General features: G+C 35.0%; 3 protein-coding genes across 4 annotated transcripts; 2 read left to right on the plus strand and 1 right to left on the minus strand.

Annotated features, from left to right (window-relative positions):
* The first annotated feature begins 196 nt into the window (after window positions 1-196).
* Rpp30 (ribonuclease P protein subunit Rpp30) lies at window positions 197-1,339 on the plus strand. The gene is made up of 2 exons (XM_076115306.1): window positions 197-228; window positions 371-1,339. Exon 2 carries the CDS (start codon window positions 383-385, stop codon window positions 1,172-1,174), a length of 792 nt encoding a protein of 263 aa, XP_075971421.1. The 5' UTR covers window positions 197-228; window positions 371-382; the 3' UTR covers window positions 1,175-1,339.
* Window positions 1,166-24,595, minus strand: lili (LMBR1-like protein lilipod). The gene is made up of 10 exons (XM_076115305.1): window positions 24,233-24,595; window positions 22,362-22,626; window positions 19,206-19,433; window positions 18,146-18,211; window positions 13,077-13,229; window positions 7,033-7,232; window positions 5,697-5,858; window positions 5,161-5,392; window positions 4,285-4,441; window positions 1,166-2,352 (listed from the first exon to the last, which is right to left on the minus strand). The coding sequence occupies exons 1-10, from the start codon at window positions 24,293-24,295 to the stop codon at window positions 2,193-2,195; spliced, it is 1,686 nt and encodes a 561-aa protein (XP_075971420.1). The 5' UTR covers window positions 24,296-24,595; the 3' UTR covers window positions 1,166-2,192.
* LOC142973863 (tetratricopeptide repeat protein 12) lies at window positions 14,232-17,860 on the plus strand. Of its 2 annotated transcripts, none has more exons than XM_076115883.1 (3): window positions 14,232-14,627; window positions 16,084-16,329; window positions 17,252-17,860. In XM_076115883.1, the coding sequence occupies exons 1-3, from the start codon at window positions 14,340-14,342 to the stop codon at window positions 17,459-17,461; spliced, it is 744 nt and encodes a 247-aa protein (XP_075971998.1). In that variant the 5' UTR covers window positions 14,232-14,339; the 3' UTR covers window positions 17,462-17,860. The 2 variants fall into 2 exon arrangements, with proteins under 2 accessions (XP_075971998.1, XP_075971999.1); XM_076115884.1 differs by having other exon boundaries at window positions 14,232-14,528.
* Window positions 24,596-25,072: the final 477 nt, after the last annotated feature.

The following is a 25,072-nucleotide window of genomic DNA, read 5'->3' on the forward strand; positions in this document are numbered from 1 at the left end:
ATTTATAAACCACAAGACGTGCTTTGCTGTCCTAAACATGGACCTAATGATAAGTTCATGATCCTAAGATGAGTGACTCCAAATTAATCAAAATTTTACACATTACCTATCTCTCTGATTAAATCGATATAAATTATAATCGATTACAGTATTTCTTAGAATTTCATTTCAGAACGAATCTAAAGTAATCATTATGGTTTTCGTTAGCTCGGCTTGACATTGACACAGGTAAACACCAAACATAACCTAAACTTTTAAACCAAATACATACCTCGCTCGACGAAGTTTTTTTCTGATAATTTTTAATACACGTTATTAGTTTTTTTAAGTAAAACGTTGCTAAATAGTCAATTTGTATTTTTTTTTATAGTGAATGTAAAATATGGCATTACAAAGTTGGGGATTCTGTGACCTGTCTATTCGTAATAATTATGAACTGGACAAAATTCACCTCATAGAAAAACTTGGATTTAATACAGTAGCTCTTAACACTCTCGTCGAAGAACCATCGGATGAACCGAAAAAGAAGAAAAAGAAAGGAGAGACCAGGGAGAAGAAAGATTTTATTCCGTTACCTTTAGATATTCCTGAAGATGTGGCTAAATCAACTAAACTTAACATATTACAAAGAGTAACTATAGAATTCAGTGATTCCAGTGTAGCGCATAAATTAAACCAGTCTGATAATCTAAAAAAATATGACATTGTTGCTGTTATTCCCAAAACTCTGCAAGCTTTTCAGTATGCTTGTGGATCCATGGATATAGATGTAATTACATTTGAGCCAGAGAGTAGAATACCATTCAAGGTGGGTCGCAAACTGTATTTACAGGCTGTTGAGAGAGGCATATTCTTTGAGCTTATGTACTCACCAGCTATACGTGATTCAACATCTAGAAAGAATATAATTAGTACAGCACATGCATACCATGCTGTTGGCAAGTCTAGAAATATCATTGTGGCGAGTGGAGCTGAGAATCACATGCAAGTCAGAGATGTACATGATGTTATCAATCTTGGATTCATATTGGGACTTAACAGCAATCAAAGTGTAGAAGTTGTAAGGGACAATGCAAGGAGACTTATCCTAAAGGCTAAAGGGAGAAGGTGTGGAAAGCACTACATGACAGTGGACACATGTAATGAAGATAGTAATAAAATATCAGACAGTTAAATTGTATTTTATTCAACTTTATTATTAGATCACTTTTATTGATACTACTTTATTAGATAACATATTATTTATAATACAAGGATACATGATAGTTTATTACAATTATAAATAAGCATCACAGATTCATATTCCTTATAATATATTAAGATTTTTACAACATTTCCAAATACTATAAATACAGCAACAAAACTAAAAGTATGTTGAACTTAGTTTCAGTGAGTGTAGGCAGTTTTACATAATGCTTTCTTATTATTGTATCTCTCTTATTTACATAGGTTTCTCATGTTTCCACTATCTGCTACACACTCCCTATATAAACATATTTAATTGGATAATAACATTTCTTTAATCTCAACCTCTATCACAAAAAAGGTAGGTGCATAAGTGGTGTAAAATTTTGAGGCACTGCAAACATAAATAAGCTAACAGTCACTAGCACTAATACAGTAATACTTGTGCTGCAAATATAAGAACTGAGAAAGCTAAAGGTAATCATTCTGACAAAAATGTGTTCATTCCATAAATATTTACTTAAACATGCAGACTAGAAACACTAAGTTGCTATTTTATAAATGAAAAATATCTCTTTCTGCCTTACTTTTGATGAGTATTTAGAACTTATAAAAAATATCTTTGAGAAACTCACAACACTGGGACTAAACAAATAGTTGACCTAATCACACAAATATTTGGGATTTGAACCCACAACATACCGCCTGTTGGTGATAGTGGCGAGGTAAACTATTAGTCCGTTAAAAATTGTGCCAAACGTGCACTTGCATTTTGATGTTAAATTAATGTTTATTTTTCTTTCTATATTGTTCAATTGTTTCGTTCACTATCAGTTCTTTAGTTTGGTGGAACACAAAAGTTTCTCCAACTTGGTTAATCTTTCTAGTTACTTCATTTGTCACGAAATCTATAGAAATCCACTGCTGGACATAACATTAATATAGCTGGATTTATAGTATTTGAAAAGGTATTTCACAGCTCTTTACATAATATTTTTTGGTATATTCTATTCTGATTTGACATGCGTTACATGCGGCATGCTTTCTTGCTCTAGCTTTTCTGTAGTTCTCTCTGTCGAAGCTCGAGTAGGGTTTAAAGTTACGTTCGCCATGGCGTTCGGCGTCTTATCCTCTGGCAACGTGAACACATCTGCTACCCACTTGTATCTAAACGAAAAAATATATTTAAGTATAACATTCACTAGCGAACCTAATGAGACTGAATAGATAAATAATAAAGAGCAGAAGCAAATATTGTGGAAGCTAACTAAAGCTTTATATTGAAATGAGTGATCAAGCAACCAGTAACCAATGTTAATTGAACCCATTCGCGTTGAGAGAATAGACTTTCCAATAAACTTTTATAACGACTCTCATGTACTTACTGTACAGTATTTATAAACACAAATAAATGTATTGATCAAGCAATTTGATTTTGATAGTGAAGTAGTTACTATGTTCTGAACGCGAGTAAGTTTCACTACAAAGCGTTTATGATAATGAAACCCTACTAAACTACAGGGGAGGTATTTACACATGGGTTGAAATAAAAAGAACAACATCAATTTTTATTATGTATTGTTTTCAAATGCAATCTCAACGTTTGGTACAAGATAATACAAAATGTATAAAATCCGCACACTAAATATAATAACTATAGTCACAAACAATCGAGATTCACACACAAGACTTACATAAGCGCCCTAGTATGGTTGTTCTAAGTACATCGTAACATTATATTTATTCTTGTGGTGTATTCTAGTTTAGTGATAAATGTATGTAGCACCACTGGCGTAATTTCGTCCACTATATACATTAACATATTCTAAACACACTAGCTATATGTTGCAACATCATTACGTGTGATACAACTCTCCTATATAATGCAAGTTTGCGCGTTAGTACGAGTAAATAATGGAAAATGAATCCTCTGAAATGTGTTAATTGTTCGAGAATATTAATAAACGTGTGCTGAAGCTCGTAAGTTCCCTGCAACAGAGATCTAATAAGACTAGAATGTTATATTAATTAGCCTCCACATATAAAACACAAACACGACCACTCATTGTCATCGCCATTGCAGGGGTTACCGTGTGATGTAACATTGAGCAACAAAAGCTTACATAAATCTAGTTATTCTAAGATAAAAACAGTCTTCAATGTCTTTTATCATTTAAATACATCACTTTGAAATAATTTTGCTCTGCGCAAACTAAAAGATATTGAGACGACAAGATAAAAACGTGTGGTTTCATACATAATAAAGAACACCACATCGATACATTGATTAAATTCATGGCAATAATCTTACACAATTGTTTCATTAAAATAATATTAAATCTATTTGTTGTAATTCATTCACAAGTCACATTTAGTTATTACATAGACGTAACAAAATAATAAATAATCTCCTGTTCCTAATCATAACTTTAACAAATTCAGTCTCATTGGTAATAAAAAAATTCAAATTTATTCTAGCGAGTCTTTCCTCAACAACTTTACAACATTCAAAGATTTATAGATAGTAATTATGACACAAACTCGTACACATCATAAAAAGTATAAATAGGAACCGAAATACAAAACAAATAAATTGATTGGTAAAAAATAAATGCAATTATCTAAGTTTACTTTGTAAGTCATTTTGTGTATTTTACTATTTTTTTGTAGTCAAATATATTTTACGAACACTTATTAGTACATCCATGTAATCATTTAATTAAAAACATTCCTATTGTTTATTAATAATACGTGAAAAATTGTCATTAATATAATAGACATTTATATTATACTATTGTTCGAAAGTTTCAATAATTTAGACAGGTATTGGATAACTAACTACAATCTCTATGAACTACTAGCGATATAATTAGCAGCCTATGTTTTAACAGATTTGTCTACTGTAAAATTTAATCGCTCTAATTGATATACCAGATCTATAATAGAGCTTTAAATACAGATAACTCTGGGAATAAACTACGTGAATACAATTGATAGTTTAGAGTTATTTATATGGGCACATAATTTTGTCAAACGTCGTCCGTTCAGTTGTTGAGAAAAGATACGCAGTGCGCGACGGTGTTGACGTTTTCCACCAACCTGTTGTAGAGTTCCCGGCGCACGCTCGCCGTGAACTTGCTCACGAGGCACAGAGTCACCGCGCCCGCGAATATGGCATTGTATAGCAGGACGAGTTTGAAGTTGCCCAGCCATTCTATCCGACCGAACTCTCCCAATAAGTCGAAGTTCGTTATACCTGCCGAAATACAAATTACTGTTAGAAATTTAATGCATTTTTATCGGTTTATACTGGTTTCCCAAAGAGGGTTAACGTCAGGTATGTTATGTTACACGTTTTTGAGAGAAAACATAATGTGCCGACCCCACGTAGAAGAAGCTACTGTATTGCATCCAAAAGTATTTTATAAAATTCTGTAATTATAGTACGTATATAAGAATCTTTGGCTGCCAAGCCGACGATGTTATCGCTCATTGGCACGGTTCATAAAATAATTGTCTAACAGTTAACTAATGCGAGTTATTTTAAACGAGAGAGTTCTAATTAATCGTGTCACTCGCTTTTATGAGCAGTGCTGATTAAATATTCTGAATAAAAAGATGCACATATTACTTTTAGATTTGGTTCAATATGACAGTATTTGGACCTCTACCGCATGCAAATTTGGTAGTTGTCTGGGTTAACGAAAACATTTTAAACTTGTATTCGTAAAAGATTCATCTGAAATGCTCAGGCTATGTCATTTTTTTTTGTTGAATTGTAGTTATTACAGACTGGAACATTTTATTAGGCTCTCATTTAATGCCAATGAAATTGTGACGTCACTACACCGTATTTCCAAACTAAAATGTGATTTTGACATTTCATAAAGAGTGGCTGATTTGACTGGTAGGCAAGAACCCTATTGTGTGATAGCAATTTAGGGTAGTTTGTCGTGTAGGGTAGGCAGTACGTACCCAGCATCTTGACGAGCAGCGGGTGCGCGGTGGAGTAGGCGAGCAGCAGCGCGATGTGCGCGATGATGCGCGCGAGCGGCGTGCGGCGCGCGCGCGGCAGCACGCGCAGCGCGCGCATGGGCGTGCTCAGCCCCGTCAGCGACGCCGCGTACAGGTACACGATCAGGAACGCCTCCAGCACCGCGCCGAAGCACCCCAGCTTCGACAGAGACGCTATGCCCAGCGTGAATTGCTGGAAACACAAATTACTTAAGTCAATTTAAGAGAATTATCGAAACCTATCTCTATGTCTAGTTTTTAAAATGATCATATAATATGGTTATAGTTGATAAAAGTCTAGAAATCTCAGAAAATAAATAAAGGGAAGCGTTTTAAAAGTCAAGAGACTCGATTTCAGTCAGCAAACATTTGCACTTTCGCTTTTCGTTACGACTTCAAAGTTTAAATGGACTAAAAGACAAATACGATGTAAATGCAAAATACATACCTACACAGCAGAAATAAGCACTATACTATTAAACTATAATTGTACTAACCCGTGTACTGAGCGGTAGTGCCTTGATGCCGATGAGCAGTTCGAGCGTGTTCTGCAGCACCATAAGCACGGTGATGGTGGTGAGCGCGAGTAGCAGCAGCATCGCCAGCGGGTACACCACGTTGCGCTGTAGAGACGACGTCTTGCGTTGACTCTCCACTTCCTACACAACAATGTAAAAAACAATTGTTCAAGTTACATTACAACTCCCGCACTCAGAATTGCTGTGTCGCAGGGACTTTTGCAAACATACAAACAATGGACACAAAGTTCACCCGAAACGACGATATTTGTGGATCGCACAAATATTTCTTGTGTGAGAATCGAACTACCGACCTCTCGACGCAATGGTAGTGGCAGGGCAACCACCTTAACCACTATGCCACAGAGGCCAAAGTTCTTTCTGTGGTTTAATATTAATTGATAAATCAAATGCCTTAACCATTCAAAATTAGATAGCGCAATACAGTAAGAATCGTCACTCTTGTTTCGCAAAGACATTTTGTTCACGAATTTGAACGTGATGACACCGGATTTTTCACACTGCGTACCAGCGTGCACGTGTACGAGCGTATACGTAAATGTCAACTCATAGAAAACCTAAATATCTACGTTAGTTTTATAACTGTTCCTAAGCCCAGACATCTACTCTACATATTATGACGTGGGTGCTATTTTCTCGTCATACATTATCATTACATTACAATACAATTTGAAACAATGTTGACGTGTTTATGTGGCGACGAAACACGTTATCGTGACGGACCATTTCTAATTTTGCGACTATTACGCTTTTATGACTTATGTATGAAGTTACTTGCGTGTTTTATGTGGGACTAATATATGGCGCCTTTTTTATTACGAACACGTGAATTTTTTTTAAAGTCAAAGTAAATAATGTTTTTTCATACGTTCTTAAGCACAGTGGGTGGGACGTTCCATTAAGGTATTGCGTCATTAGATTTGTGGTTAAGTGAATTTTGACGGAAAATCGGCTTACAAATCAGGAAAGTGTTTATAGAGGAAAGAAAAAGAAATAGGTAATTACAACAACAGGTTATAAAATTTAAAAACTTAAAGAAGATTTTATTAAAAATGGTTACGGCTATTACTTTCAAACAATGGCTTTAGATACCTATCACATTCTAACCCTCTTATTCATAAACACACTATAAACCTATTTTAGTTAAAAAGCTGCTATAATGTTTTCTCTTTTTCATTTCACTAAGATGTGAAAGAAACAAAACACTTTATAAGCTTTTCATAACTTCATATATTTTTGTGAATAAGAGGGTAAATGTTTAACAGAAACTGTGCGAAAGCAGATAGATACTCACTTTCCTCATAGCTGCAACTCTCTGCAGCCTCTCATTGAGGCCGGCTTGTAATGCGCCGTTCCTCAGTCGTAGCAAGGGCGTCTCCTTGCCGTGGCGCACCGCCTGCTGGCTCTCCTTGGAGATGGACACGTTGGCGTCCACCGGCGCCGATATGTCGCCGCGGTCAGGGTACATGGGCTCCGGAGATATGTAGCCCACTCCTACAATCAAATTATGAACAAAGTTAAAACTGACCTAGTTTTGTTTTTCTTAAGGAATAATTGTAGATTTTGATGAGACCTACAGTCGAAACTTCGTTTTTAGTGTAGAGACAAATAATTCATCATGAGTAACAATACATTTCCATTGTAATCAAATACACATTAGCAGTTTTTAACAATAGGATATCACAGCTAAGTGTACGGAGGGAAATAAAACGCTAAAAACATTAATGATTTTATCCCGATACAGAGTAAAAACAACAAAAAAGGAAAGAAGAAAACCATATTATAACTGAGCGCAATAAATAATATCATTACTATACACAGGAATAAGGATAATTAAACAAGGCTCAAATACGAGGTCGGAAGTCGATAAATATTGTACTTATTAGAACATTTCAGTGGCAAAAAGATCATCAAATGATCAAGAACCTAACTCTAATAAATCAAAATAGGCACTATTGTACTCCCAAGTGTACAACTCGAACTCATTTCGCTTCGATAAACAGAAGTAACCCCTCTATGTGCCTTGGGGTATGGATCATTAAGCGCACTACTGACCTATAAACTCCGCACTGCAGTTTCTGGGTCGAGGACAGGAATAATATACAATGATACATCTCTTCCTCTCGGTGAGACAGGTGTATTGCGACCACCGAAACATTGAGCAATAAAAGGAAATATACATAATCGGGTCACTACCCGAGTAATCTCACTAATCTTACTAATATTATAATTTTACTATCTTACTTCTTAGTACTATTATAAATTCGAAAGTTTGTGAGATGTATGGATGTTTGTTACTCTTTCACGCAAATACTACTGAAGCGATTACGATGAAATTTAGTATGTACGTAGATGAAGACCCAGAATAACTCATAGGCTACTTTTCATCCCGGAGTTCCCGAGGGATCGGGATTTACACGGGAGGGGTTTGCACGCGGACGAAGTCGCGTGCAGCCTCTAGTGTCATATAATAGACAACATACATATTATACCAAATGGCTAAACGCGTGTGAAACGCGATGAGAATTTTAAGGTTACGATATCTTATTGGTTGCCCGACGTTTCGACCGAGTTACACCGATCATGGTCACGGATTGAGGTAAGATGGAATAAGGTATTCAGAATATAGGTTACAATGTTACTACTTGGAGTTCCGCCACTAATCTAGATATAGATCCAAATACAGTACCACTTAGGCAGTGTGAATACATCGGAATTTCCGATACCGCTTATCGACCAACCTCAATAACTTTCAGGTAAACTATGTTAGCAATCTCCTTTACCAATAAACTAACTTTATTTCTAAGTGGAATTAACGGTAAATACCACTTTTGGTTACTTGTCAACAATCGGTAAACCACGGGAAATCTGACCAAGTAGACATTGTCAAGTTATACCAAATCAGGAAACATATTATCTGAACAATTCCTCATATACAAGTAAATAAATGTTTTTTTTGGCTTTTGTATATCAATGTTTTGAAGATAAATAAACCCACGAGTCATGTCAACAATGACAGGGAACAAAAACAAGACTGCATATTTTTGTCCTTAGACATGTTTTGATAACGTTCGTTAACCTAACCATCTTGTATCTACGTTTTACATTATTTTATGATAAGATCTTAGTTTAAACAACTATTGGTTTAATTTAAATAGCCTGTAGAAACAGATAGCCCGTTTTTAATCAATTGCCAGCCCAAATTACACCGCCCGGTACTAATTGACATAATAGCTTTAAAAAAGGTGACCTTACAAGGTTAAAATAGCAATTTATTCAACTTTACACTTGGCTCGGAATGTGGCATATTGCAATAATAAAGACGGCGAAATCTGATAACAGAAACCTTTCAAAGAACCTGTAATCTAGACGGATAAAAATAACCACTTATTTTATATTCATTATGTTTTAGATAAAATCAATTTCATGCATTATGTGTTCGGAGTTGATCGACCTACAGGCTCTAGCTAGTATCTATGCAAGTTAAAAAAGTTATAATTACGTAGTTACGTAGTCTTTTTACGTTCATCTCCGTTAAAAACAGGACCTGTATTATTATTGTAAATTGATTTCAGCGAACAAACCTATTATTAAACGACCTTCGTCTATGTTCTTACAAAAACATATCAATATCAAAAACAAAAGCAACAAAAATGGTAAACATATTCTTGTTAATCATTACAATATCTAAACTCACATTTATACAATGGTCTCTAGTCTTCGAATGATAATATAATTCTTAAGTAGAAATCAAATAGTTTTTGTTATATTGCATGCGTACGAACGACTAGATTTATTTACTGCTATATAGAACTGTTATAAAACTCTATGATGACCGATATTTCGTCTCTGTATTAGATGAAAATCAAATTGCGTTTTTGGTCACAGAACCGTTGTTATGTCTCAGTGATATTAGATCTAGACGTTCATTCTTTAAAATGTCTTTGTATAACAGGAAAAGAAACTAGAATTTATTTAACTTTCTGATCCTACAGAATCTTTTGAAAGCCGATGAAAACCATATTTTATATTAGATTATAGTACGTATATCTGATTTATATTTAGTAGTAGTAGGATTAAACCCTTCACCGTTAGTTCTAATTCTGTAGGTGGATGGTTTGCTTAGTTTTATTCGAGTGCTTCTGGAGGCAGAAGAAGAGTAGTAGCTGCAGATTTTGTTAATAAAGTCCGTCATTAAGCTATTTCATAAGTCTTCTGGCGGAATAACCACGCTCTAACTAATTATTACAAGCAAAAACTTTATAAAACAAGGAAGAGTACCACATTTGTGAGATTACATCCAGTTACAAAACAAACCGTGAGAATACACATTGTAAAACATGTGAACACGCACCTTACTGTTCTATACTTCACACATTTTACGAAAACCATTAGACTTAAAGAAGCACCGCTACTAATCGCTAATCCTCAGAAATCTCTGACTTTTCATAATAAAAATTTTACCCACTGCTGGGCAAGGTTCTCCTGCCGTAATAAGGGAAGGTCTAGGCCTTATGTCTACCATTCTGACCAAGTACGGGTTGGGGATTTGAACAGTTGCAACACGATGTTTTCCTTCACTGGAACAAGTGATAATTATTTCTAATACACACATAACTCCGAAAAGTCACTTTACATAATAGTTAAAAGAAACGTTACAAAATAGTATACGGTAGTGATATCATTGCAGAAGTACTGATATAAACAGCGAGAGCTAATATTTGTAAACATAACAGACACGGCCATTGTTCACGAATCATTAGGTGTAGAACCCTAGAACATTCCCCCTCTTATAATACTTGTATCATACACATCTATACGTAATCTTATTATACAGCATTCAATACTCTTTCAAATACTCCTTACTAATGATAAACAATCAATACTGTCCATTGTTTTCATTTGTTTACACAAAAAAGAAAAATCACCTCAACATGATTTATTTTTATTCTTCAGGCTGAGATGGTTTGGATGTTTTCTATTTTGGTTCAGACTAAAATAGCGAGTCATTTATAGCGGTATCGGACACGAACGCCACACGAAGTGACCTTATATTTTGATATTGATTGTCCTGAAATAAAGATGTACAAATAACTACTGATAAACGCTTTATTGCAATGCTTTTGCAAGACTTTGCGAATCTGTATTTTATTGTTGTTAACCCCATTTTATAAAATTCTCTGCATGTGCCCCTGTCAATCCCTGCATGTCCCCATGTCTAATTATTATCAGTCATCTTGTTGTTACATCGTAAAAAACGTTAAAATCCTTACAATTATTTTATGGACTATCTATCTACTACCTTTTTTACTCTAGGCCTCGTGCCTAACCGTGGGAAGGTGAATAAATGTATTTTTATAATATCTCTGATGTACAAAACACGTACACACAAATACTAGTAAATTGTTTCTGTCACGGCCAGAGACAAATCGTCGATTTGGCTATTGGGGACTAAATTGAGAAGCAACCTTGACGTTGTTTAACGGACATCAATTTCGATCCGATTACACTGTTCTACAACTGATACTAATTGCAGAATTGTACGTAGCGCTTGTTTGATGAACATATTTCAGTTCCGAATTACGCCTATGCTTTAGACTTCTAGGAAAAGTTTTTGATTGAAAACCTCGTCGTCATTAGCGGATAGGATTTATATGTTGAAGGGCTTGAAGTCTGAAATGCTGGTCGATATGCCCGGGTATCGTTTCAAGTTTCAAGAGTGATGATTGTGGCAAGAACCACAAAGACACCTTTGAATAATATTATATTATTTTGATACGACTATTTGATTATGTAGCAGGGTAAACTATTCAATTTTGAAATCATAAGCATTGCAGTAACAACGACTATTAACTGATTTGAATCTATACCCATAATTGTATAATGGTAAATCGAACTGCTCCACAACAACAAAACTGGTCTAACACTAAGATCTCGCAATCAACTAACTATGTCTAATTACGACAGCTAAAATACCTTAGAGTCGAATAATATGAACCACCCATTGTACACAATGTACCGCGCTAATAGAATCTCGATTAACTGAGTTATATGCGATAATAGAATCCTAATTGTGCTGTTGGCATAATGTATGCGCATTAATCGTGCGAAAACAAAGCAAAATTTTATTACAAGTCACTATTTTGTTATCTTTAGGCAAATATTTAGGTAAGTCATGAAAAATATATTAGAATTGTATGAGTATAACTGGTTGTGCAAACACGCCGCAAGCTATTGCTGTCACCATAACTATGCCATAATGAGTGGAGACAGCTCTTGAAGACGCTCTTTACGATTGCAGAATTTCTCCTCGGTATGTATGAATCGCGAAAGTTCGGATATTTATAGATATTTGCCATTCATCATTATGCCGCAACGGTAAATGTGTGCGTTTGGAGAGATAATCATTAAAATCGAAGTTCTCGACAAGCACGTTCATTTTGTAGCTTTGACATTTTGAACTATTACTCCTTTAACCAAGGCTAGTTCTATCTGAGATGTAAACGACAAATTTAAATATAATAGGATAAGTATACAATTATCCGTGTAACTTTTTTTACGAGTAAAGATCTGCGTACACGCGCGCTGATGTTAAATGTGTTAGGAAGGTCACATAGCAATTCGTGAGGTTACGCCACTCACGTCACAACATAGGAAGCACCCAGCTTCATTACAATCAGTACATAATATCCTTGTGTATATTAGCTCGCATGCTACCTCTTTGTTTAGATAACGTGATGGCTGATAGCTAGTAACGTTTGAGATTTGTTTTGGAATACGGAACAGCTGAGTGAATTAAACAGTTTTAAATTAACATAATAAACATACTTAATTTGCAATTAAGATATTGGAATTACATCATTTTCTCAGTGTTATTATTCTTTATAACGTTGCTGGTACTGCTTGTCAGATTCGTCAAAATATTTTTGCGAGCTAATGTACTCGCTACGAATCATCTGTTTAGTTACGAGCAAACAGTAAACACTCTGGTTGCCAATTTTATCATGACACATAAAACGCAGGTGTACCTATAGCTCTGTGTTTACAAGTAAAGATGTAAGTGAATAAAATCGAGCTACTCTTTGCTTGATAATATAGTCTGAATTTTTATTTCGAACTAGGGCGACAAAATATACGGAAATATGTTTACACAAATAGGTGTTAAGCTGTACGTGAAATTTGATATATTCTGAACGTGTGTGTGAAGTGTATTGTTTTTGTTCAGTTAAGTGTATCTAATAATATATATTTACAAATTTCTTCGAAGACAATTTAAATGTTAAGATTGCAAAGTACATATAATCACCTGCAACAAATCGTAGTGAAACACGAACATACCTGTTGAGACAGCATTGTTGATCCGTCGCCTGATAGTGTCTTCTTCAAAGGAGTACACGAAGTACTCCTCGTTGAGATCCCTCAGGAACTGCGGCTTGACCAGCACGCCGCCCACCACGCCGAACAGACGGATGAAACCGAGCGGCGTGAACACTGGACAAACAAACAAACATTATAGTGGCTGGTATAAAGACTGTGACTATTGAACTATGTGTGTCGCATCGAAGAACAAAAGGTGTCAGGTGTTGAACAGGAAAGATGCTGAAAGAAATCTAATAGCTCTAATAAACCTTTCACATATTTTTTTGTAAAGAAATAGCTGTAAGAGAACTCAATGTAATAAACAAGAATATTGTATGTAGTCGTCGCGGCCGGGGTTTGTTGTACACTGATAAGGGAGATGCGAAATGACAAAGATGTGTTTTGCTCTATTTACTATTCATAACTAAGAGCTCTACATTCTAGTCTCCCTACCCTTTAGCAAATTCCATGAGACTATGAATTCAATGCAAGTACAACTAATAATTATTAATTGGACAAATTGTTAGCTTTAGCGTATTTTGTCTTCTAGCTACGAGATAAAAACGAATAATGATAGTCACTTAACAATGAGGAAACAGATTTGATTTTACAAGCGCTATCAGATTAAAACTGGTATTGGCAGGTTTAAATCTCATGCACCTGTTAGTTACGAATAATCGATGTGTTTTTGTACCGATTGAGCCAAGAACCAAAGGTCTAACATACGTCTTTAGTTTTTACATGCCTTTAATTAATGGCAACAAAAACGGTAAACGAACATGATATCGCGGTAAAAAAAATATTTCATAAAGTGCGCGCGGGTTCTGCTTGAGTCAGATTCATAAACGAAGCGGCTAATCTCTCATAAACGTCAAAATAAAATCCGCACGTCTGAAATAAAATTAACAACAAGGAAACATTTCTATTTTACCTTGAAGTAAATATAGAATCGACTAGGCTAGTAACATAAAAACTTTCGAGCGCAACACTAACTTACTAAGATTAACCGTTCATACTTCCAGTGACGCGATTTAAATAGCATCATAAATACTGGCCGCAACGAAAATAAACATCAAAAACGTTTTTAAACGAGTGTCACCGGCCCACGTCTTGACGTTTGTTTTTTGTTACACTTGACAACGGTTGCTATGTACGCTGTTATGTCAATACGTGAACGGTTGTAAACAGGCTTGTGTACTGTGGTGTATTTTTTCATATATTTTATTGATTCCTAAAGAAACAATGAGCCTTAAAAAGTCACTCGCTAAATTAGCTTTAAACGATCCCAAAACAATCGAACGGAACGAAGAATTTAACAACTTTATGAAGAAAGTGGGAGAGGTCTCCAAGCTTGTCAAAGACTTGGCGAGTGGTGACAAGGAGAAGGCAGATAAAGCACAAGCTTTAGCAGACCAGTATCTGGATGGAAAAGTAATTTTGGACGATGATAACAACGTGGCATTGAAAGTAAAGCAAAACCGCTCAGTGATCAATACGAAAGCTTTCAAATCTATCGAAAATAAAGACACGGTTAGCGGAGATATTATTTATTTTACTTTTTCTATTTTCACTGCTTCTATTTCTATAAACATCGTGTTAAAAATAGAAATACACACGCTCCAAAAATAAGAAGACATAATCTACATCCCGTGTACACCCTTCGCGTTTGGTTCGAGTGCTATTTCGGTCCAGATTACTTCAGCTTTATATCAACATAATGTTTGTGTATGTATTCTAAGCAAACAAGGAACAATCGTCTTCATAAATGTGGGAGTATATTATGGTATATACGAGCACATTACCGTGACACCAATCGCTTTGTCCTAATCTAATTCTTTACTCAAATATAATTCGGTTAAGTGAACAGCAACCTGCATTCTATCAATAGTCCTCGTATTATAATTACTTAGTATATTACGAAACTAGGTTATCGGCACCGCAGTACACTCCATAGAGAACCGTGTCGCATTGTTTTATAACAAATTCGACACCCGGTATGCAGTTAAACCATCGAAATAAATGTCACGTAGGAGGCTTGTATAAATATTTATATACGAGTGTTAGTGAATGACAAAAGCATAGTAGGATGCCAAACCTTTATTAAAGTGCGTGGTACAACAATTAACACGCGGTGACTGGTGATAAATGTGGGTCGCAGTGCTAATACGTTTAGTAATCATCTAATTCGGGGAGGCCTACGATGGACTTGCGATTGAAAAAAGATTATGCGAATTCTCACCTATTCGATCAATTTCACTAGTCATACCGTCGACATCGGCACACAATGGCGTGCAAATTCCGAATTGTCATGCATTGTAGTTTTATAGTAGACCTCTGAGATAAGAGTAAATGCACGTATTGTATTATATTATCAGTGAAAGCAATTTGGCTCGCGTTTCTCTATAAATAAACATCTACCTCGTGTAGATACTGTTGTTCTTTCTATTTGCGGTGCGGATAGAAATATTCATGTTCAATGTTTACATTTGCGATGAGGTGACTGAGACGCTTGGCAATCGAAGAATACTGAGATACGTAACTAGCGATAAAAAACCTGGCTTATTATGGTTAATATCATTTATTTACCTTGCTCGATTATTATAATCAATAGTCATTTATAAGTATGTAAGAACAATTTGATGACATTCAATATAATTACAACAAGCACGAAAAATTTGTGCAAGGATCAATACCTTTTTAAATAAAAGCATAAGTTAGACACAATTCGTATTAGAAATACCGATCCATTAAATTTACAATAACACTGCATTTTACAAATAATACCATTAAAAATCTGATGTGGCTCCTCAATCCTTACGGACATTTAGTTATTCATTGTCACTTGTCTGGCACGATTGTACCTAGTGGTTGATTAAATTTACGTAAAACCAAACGTTCATATACTTGAATATGTTTAGTTACATTCTCAAGGTTTTACACAAATTGATTTTTCATGTTACTCATTGTTGTTGTCCAACGATGACAGGGCGAGGTCGACAAAGAAGCATGGATGGCTGAAGTGAGCCGAGACGCAGAAAGACGTTACGAGGATCGCAAAATTCGTCGCGAGAAAGCTGACACCTTGAAGACTCGCGCTACGAAGGCTTTTCGCCGTCAAGAGTATGACAAAGCATTGTCTTGTTACAACCAAGCCATAGAACATGTAAGAGATGACCCACTGCTATACTGCGACCGAGCTTTGACTAACATCAAACTGGGAAAATTTGAGAAGGTAAGGTCACGAAATTACAAGCGAATTAGAGGGCGTTCTCGAAACTTCTCTCACATTATACGCTTACGATTTGGCTTGAGTTCTTAAATATAAAACATCAGTTTTCTTTTTACTATCTCTATAAATATATCAACAGACGTAATATCCATTTACATAAAATATTTATAGCGAGAATCGATTAACTACAATATGGTAGTTCAAAAAACTTCATATAAATGGTGTATCTGACTTTAGATACGGATCGTTGGCAGATCCGCAAAGCAACAGCTGTTTTAAAACAAACGTGCTGTAGGCCCGAAGATAAAGATTGATAGGTCAAAATAAACGAGAGTCTAATCTACACGTTGCTTATCGCAGTAGTATTAACAGACAGGTTTAGTAATAGATATCGTAATTCTCCGATATCAACGATAATAACACGATTATCTTAGTAATCGTTTATTTTGTAATTAATTTCGAAATACAAAAGAAATGTTAATGGGTTTTCTAGAAAGCACTAGGTATGCTACATTTCGCTCGTTAAATTACTTATTTTTAAATATTTGTCTTGAGCGAACACCAGTAATTAAATACATGTATGTCGATTAAAACAATGTTCTCGAAAAATACACTGTTTACGAGTGTAAAATTTTAGACGAATTTCATTAACTTTGCTCTATTTGTTGTTCTAAAATGTACGTATGAACTAAAGCCCTTTGATTAAAAAAACATTAATACGAACTTTCTATACATTGAACAAAACTCATCAACCATCGCGTCCAACTGTACAATTAAAAAACATGTGCGAATTTATCGCTGCCTTTTTTGCCTTTTTCTGTTCCAATGAATATTTATTTGAATTTCATAAAATAACAATCAGCTTTGTCAAATTACAATAGAAAGAGTAAGCATTCCTATGAATAATCGTGATATATTTTTTCAGGTTTACGATGACTGTTACTGGGCAATTCGTCTCAACGAGAAAAGTTTCAAAGCACGTCTTTACAAAGCGCGGGCTCACAAAGAGCTTGAGGAGATGGAAAAATTCGAAGAATGCAGAAAAGAACTAGACGAAATGTTTCCGCAACACAAGGACCTCATCAAATACTTTCTTGATAAGAAAATAGGACATGATGACGACGATGAAGACTGAATAATTGATAATGGAAAAGTAAACACTTTCATGAATGAATTTACTTATACTTAGCTTAATTTATTTGACTTGTAGAACGTCATTACCGACGAAACGGACGATAACGTGTCGCCCTCCATTTGTTTATATACTCACGTGTAATGTTAAATAAAAGTTTATTACATTAAAAGATTACGATCGATTTAAATGGACCTTATCGTGACGGACGCAGCGATAACGATCCCACTGCTCTAGTTAATACTATCGTTTATGAAGTGGCATAATACAAAACAGCACTAGCGTTACTCAGTAAGGCTGTCATTTTAGCAGAGTTCGATGCACTGTACCTTCACCGTGTCGACTGTAGAGTCGCTATGAAAACAGAGAGACATAATTAGAGGTCAATGTCTGCCGCTTACGTCACGCAACTCAAAGACTCGGACCTTCGTACAAACAACCGTATTTAGCATTATCTGTATAACTTGCAGTAAGTGTAGGGCGAGGAATGTTCGACGCAATAGAATTCCTTGATCAGTAACAATTTGATAGAAAACTTGTCCAGAACCAGTCTACGCGCAGCTAGTTTTTACAATAAAGAAAGTAAACGGGCTAACGACCGAACTGTTGATAAGCGTCTGACGAGACTTCCAAGGATGCATTAGTACCTACTTAGCATTTACTGATATAATCAGAAAAATTACTCACCAAGTAACATTAGAACTCCGACAAACGACACACAGGAATACAGGAAAGGTAGGTACGTCCATAGATCTGTGAGCAGACAATGACAAATGTAAATAATGAACAATACAATACGTTTGATACGCGTCGCCGCGTCGTAGGTTTGATGGTCAGGGCTCGGGACCACTCATGTGTTACGACGTGCATAGTAAACGCACAAACAGGATTTCTATACATTTTGCTTGGCTTTGTTCAACGCGTGCAGATGCACCGATTGTGTTGGTTTAACATAGATTAGCATTTGGAATTTCGAAAAGCCGTTAACGAGGATATGAAACCGGAGCAACCAGCATTGGCACTTGACTGAACAAATGGACTTCCTGAGACACTGCATATCATTAAAAAAGTGCACTTTAGAGCTCAGAACTAGTCTTTTAAATATATTTATTTTAATATTCTCTCTATGTTTTCACTCTAGAAGGATCTCGATACTTTAAAAAGTAAAAAGATCCAACGGTTGCCTTCAGTAAAATCATTTTTATTTGTTGGCTGAACTCTACTTATTTCAAGTATCAACTATTTTTTTTACTAACTTCCTCTCGATTTCCTTATCATAATGTCGAATAGTATCTTATTGAGATTTCGAAATGTATTAACATTAAAGTTAGGTACGTAGACAACTGAAGAAAAAACAAATTTGTAAATGCTACACTTCTGTTTCCGGGGCAATCGTCGCGCCCATTAGCATTGGCTGTGGTCGAACAATTACGGCGTGCCCGCTTTCTTTACACTCAATTGAACACAAGCATACATGAATATTATTTACGCTGAATATTCCATTTGTTTGCAAAACAATGTCATCATGAAAACGAAACTATCTCATTGTTTCACGGTATTCTTGAAACATCTTAAAAGCTTTGTTTTGTACGCTGAATTGACCTTCAATTTGATCATTAATGTCCGTGAACTTGTTTGGCGTACGATGTTTTTTCATTACCCTATAGCTGTTATTACTGAAGCTATAATTTTCTTTTTTATTGTAATTGACGTCAGCAATCAAATTCGAATGATAAAAAATACTTACTAAGCAGAGCATCAATACTGGATCGGTCGCCTTCCAACCATGCAGAGATGACGTAGGCAAGACCTAGCATAGCAACACCCAGCAGTGCGAGAACAATGAACGTCTCGTACACTCTGCCCCGGAGTCCCCTACACCCGGGGAAGCCAGAGGACTCCGAGAACAGATAGGCGAACGGTAAGAACACGAACATCGAGAGGTTTGAGAACAGGAATACATGATTCCATAACCCTGTAACAATAAAATCGTTTTAGAGACAAATCGACAGTAATTAAAGTCTAAATAGGCACGGCGACGAGTCACCTCTCCTTTCACGCTTCACATAAACATGAGAGAAAAGAAAGAGCGTTAAATGCATTTTGGTGACATGCTAGACTTGTCACCAAAATGCGTTATTCGTTCATATTCAAATCTCTATGATGTAAGCAAAATAAATTACGTCGCTAGGAGATATATATATTCGCTTAGCCTTTGTTCCAAACTATGTTAGAGTCGGCTTCCAGTCTCACCGGATGCAGCTGGATACCAGTGTTTTACATGGAGCGACTGCCTATCTGACCTCCACAACCCAATTACTTGGGTATTAACACGATATCCTTCGGTAAGACTGGTTGTCAGACTTTCAAGCTTCTGACTACTGTTAACGACTGTCAAAGATCTTCGAAAATGACAGCCGGGACCCACAATTTAACGTGCCTTCCGAAACACGGAGGAACTCGATATGTATAAGATGGTCACCCATCCACGGAACAACCTCGGCAAGCGTAGCTTAACCTCAGAGATCGATCCGTGCGGCTGTTGTAAACTAAGCCACGAGCTCCTCCGCTAGGAGATATAAAATACATTTTTATTTAAAGTAATTAATAAACTTAAATAACTTTTGAAATTTACAAATTACGTAAGAAATAATTAGAAGCGTGGCCGTCTTTCAGTTCTATACTCAATTAAATACTTAGAAGACCTACAAGTAAAGATAATAGTCACAATCGGATAACTTAATACAATATGTAATAGTTAAACGCCGTGGCGTAATCTATGCAATATCTAAACCATTTACATCAGGCGGCATGTTTTTCTATTGTGCTGTTCAAACAAAGCACATAATCATTAAATATTTGCTTTCATTTATTCAGTTCTTTGACAATGCCTGCTGCGTATGTTGTCAACCGCCAGGTAAATCTGACATCACAATATATCGAAAGTATAACATGATCTTGATGTAAAATAATATAAACATGGCATGTGGAGAGTGCGGCGAGTATGTATAATCTTGAGGAAAACGTATAACAAAACAATGAGTTCATTTAAATTTATTCGTTGGCTCGTGAGTTTAGTTTTTAATCCACGTTGTCATAAGCCTGACTTGTTACACTTAGAATTGCCTAGCTAACAGGACTCAATTACATCTAACCCTCGGCCGACAGAGACGCACAGCTCTAATACTAATTACTATTAGAGGTTATCGTATCCCGGCCGCGACCTACGGTACGCTGGTGCAACAGGATAAACCCAATTTTACCACATATGTTCATGAATATTTATGAGAAATCATTCATTCATCTGAGTCTGTTAGATATGGTATGAAATCTATTTCAAGGGCGTTTACTTAATAACCTAATGCAGGTGTATTGCCACTAGTCAAGGTTCATATATCCGATAGCAATAGAATGATTCTGATTTAGAATCTCCCAAATACTTAGATGGATATTTATTGATATGTGTAAGTCAAAAATAAATATTTTTATCCTGAATTTCCTGTGCAAAGCGACGATAATATGAAGGGGTGACATAATATTTTGCCACTGGAAAAAAAAGTACAAATGTGATAGGTATAAGTTATGCAAAAATAAGCCTGTCTGACATTGCATTGTCTTGTTCGTTACGCTTTCGCGACGAAACCGCTGAACCGATTCGGATGAAATTTAATATAGAGACCCTGAGTAAAGTCTACCAGTCAATATTGAAAACATTTCTATAGTCCTATAATGATATTTTTGCACATAAATTCATTATTTATGCGTAGTTCCAAGTCTTAATAATATCACGATGATTGAATAATGAAAAGGAAAGCACTTAAAATATTGTTATATGCACCTCTTATGTCGTAATACCATACTTAATAGGCATAATAGATTGTGGTTTTTGTAGTGCCAAATGATTCACCCCTATGTTGCAGTGTAAACAAATATGCATACATACCTACCCCTGGAGGATGTGGGGCAGACTGTGTATGTGAGACTAGCTGACCCGCGCAACTTCGCTTGCGTCACATAAGAGAGAATGGGTCAACATTTTCCCCGTTTTTGTAACATTTTGTATCGGTACTCTGCTCCCATTGGTCGTAGCGTGATGATATACAGCTTAAAGCCTTCCTCGATAAATGGACTATCTAACACTGAAAGATTCTTTCAAATTGGACCAGTAGTTCTTGAGCGCGTATTAGCGCGTTTAAACAAACAAACTCTTCAGCTTTATAATATTAGTATTGAAGTATTGATAAACAGTAGTTCAAAATGAAGAGTAGCTTTACTGTAAATGGGTGACAAATTCTTTTACAACTATTTTAATGTTACCTTGAACGATAATGGAACTTAAACTACAATAACATTTACTATTTTATTGTTTACTTTTTACTATGTTGTCACAAAGATTTTTACAATGAAGGTAACTTATTTACAACCTGCAATAAATAATAATAGTTGATATTATGCACAACATTTATTTTTAGGATAAGGGTAATCTTTATCGCTCAGGACAATGTTTTTATAATGCGGCCGTCTGTTCGCGATTAAGGGAACTACTGGGCAAATTTTGATGCAGTTAACATAAATATACAGAGATCTAAATTGTAGGTTTTGGTGTATATTTAATAAAGCGCAATTAAAAATAATATAATGTGGAATTGAAAAGAATAATACGTCGTGATCGGGCTTCGAATTTGGTCATCAGAACAATATTTTCTGGGTCCTCTAGTAACCTACATCAGACTAGCAAGATATGCACTTTTATACCTAGGTATTAAATCATAATCACAAGGCAGTCTATGGCATATAAAATAATGCAAATGACGATATATTCTTCATTACATGCTGCAATTAATTCACAATAACTAAAACTCACGAGGCAATCAATATTAGAAAAATTACGACTATCACTCACCCTGTATAAGAGAGCTATTCAGCCATTTTACGTAGTAACTGTTTGGATACAGTATGAGCACTTCGTTGCTGACTATTGACACTGGGAGCAGTAGTGCTGAGCCGAGAGACACGGCCAGCGCGAAAGTGCATAGCCATAGACTAATCCGGTACACTTTGACTTCATCCTCATCTCCCGTGAAATAGTCCTCACTGTCCCGACGACGAAATTTCTCAATTAACATAAACGATACGAGATACAGTATGATGAATAGTAGTAGGAAAATCTGAAACAAAAAATATAAAATTAACTTTGTCTGGTATGAAAATGTGGTTGTGTGTATTAGATACATGGTAACAGTAAAAATTTGAATAGACCAAATGAGATTGACGTAAAAAATTCACATAAAATCACACCTTGTTCCCATAGGGGTAGGTAGACACCAAAGAACACCAGTTGATAAGATCCTTACAAACTTATTTATAGCATGCCCTAGTAAAGGAATAATTTAGGGCAATTGGTCTGGGACAAGCATATGTTTGGTAATTCTATGTGTGTAAATAATCCTGACTCAATGGAAAACCCCAGTCTGCCAGTTTACTAATTGATAATAATTATTAGATACTAGGATATGACATTAAAATTATCTTATCAGATAATCTATTAACCCTGAATATGCCAATGTTGAAATTACCATTATTATTTGTAATACCTATAGTTAGCAAATTAATGTTTTGAATTTAAAACTATACATAATAAAGCTCCTCTACAGAATATAAAACAAAATATTAATTGACAGTAGTACTTTATAAATAGGATTTTCTTAAACCAGCACTAGGTAACCAACATTTGAATTATTAATCCAGTTTGGGAATTCGGAAAAAACTCATTCTATCAAAACTACCTATCATTCATATAATAGTTGTCGAAATCCATACACATAAAATTATATTACTTGTAATGAAAAGAAACAAATACCAATATTGACATATCTATGAATAAAACAAAAAAAGAAATCCCATTAAAACTTGTTGTTCATACAGGTTTTATGCAACTGGTGTTTTTTTATCTATCTACACTAATCTACAGTCCGATAATCATTTGCCATTTAATTTTATAAGGAGAGGTATATACCCAGATACCTTGTCAATTAATTTATTATTACTTTAATTGCTTAAAATGTTAAGTTTTCATCACATGTAATTGTTAGATAATCTGTTCAAACAATGTGGAATTAATTTATATTATAAATATAAAATGTAATAAAACATTTTTAAATTATATAAGTATTATAAACATTAATTAACATTATGAAATAATGATTCAGCTATAATTTTAACAACATATAATTTAAAAAATTTTTTAATGACTAATGGTATCAGGTTATGAAGACTCACCAAGTAGTAGAGGATTGTATTTAGAGACTTGCAAAGAAGAGGCTAGTTACAAATCACATTACAGCTAATATTTTTACCTCCATAGAGCAACCATGGCATTGACATAGAGATTTTTACCTTGAATACTTGGTAAAGCTATCTTTCATGTGTTTTGGAACAGATCTGAGCCTGTAGAGACCTATTACCCTTCTACAGCTAATAATTTATTCTTATAAAATATTATAACTAAAGTACTTCTCATAATATTTAATTCCAAAGACCTTAACCAACTAGTTTTCCTTGATCTCTGCCCTATTAAAACAAAACAAGCATTTGTATTTCCTAAATATAAATGCAGGCTTGAACTGGTTCAAACAACAACACCAATATAATTCAAATCAGAAACTAGGTTGCAGTACTATAGTATGTTTGATTATTGCAATTGGGACGACCTAGGACGACGTGTGTTTTGTTGTTTGGACACAGGCATAATAAACTCTTTGTTACATTACTTACAATTTGCTCCCTGACATTATTATGAAATATCTGCTCGCGAAGGTCAGCCTCCTCATCATCCATGGTCCCGTCTTAGTTTCCTTCTTATCTTTTGACAAATATTGTCGTTTCTTTGCTTAGTCTCTCGTTGAAATAACACTTCATTTTCAAATGAAATTACATTTTCTTGAGCAAATAAAAAATTACACTTTACACAACACGACCACTTTTGATTTTATGACCACTGCACTAAAGGTATAAGAATAAGTCAATATCAATGATTATTATTTTAAAATATTGGTTTTAAAAGTAGCACGCAACGCAATGAAATTGTGAATGTAAAAACACGACCAATTTACAGTGAGTGAACGAAACGGTGTGATTCTGACTGAATAGTGAATGATGTGCAAGAAAGAACAATTTAGACAGGAATTTAGAGTTGCCACTTTTCAAATTTTACTATAAAAAGTGGACAAAAGTAATGGTTGAAGAAAATATTTTGTTACTGAACAAAAAACAATTTCTGTTGCAAATATGTCTTGTTAAAAATGTGTAACAGACGATATGACATTAATTTAACAGCTAGATTAGATCTTATAACAAAATACAATCAAATATTTTTGACTTATAGTTCTCAAAATGAAAAACCATATTTGAATACACAAAATTCGTAGAGATATATGATGTTTGTGTATGTGTATCTAATTATCTATTAATATGTTTAAAGAAAGGAGGAGATTTGTGCGCCTCGAACTGACAACACGAAAATTACTTCATGCACACAGATAGCACAAAATATAAAGGTAAGTCTACACAGGGGATCTGGGTAAAAAAATGCTGTAAGTTTTGGAAAAATACTTA

The sequence above is a fragment of the Anticarsia gemmatalis genome, chromosome 6 (genome assembly GCF_050436995.1).
Source record: "Anticarsia gemmatalis isolate Benzon Research Colony breed Stoneville strain chromosome 6, ilAntGemm2 primary, whole genome shotgun sequence".
Lineage (NCBI taxonomy): Eukaryota > Metazoa > Arthropoda > Insecta > Lepidoptera > Erebidae > Anticarsia > Anticarsia gemmatalis.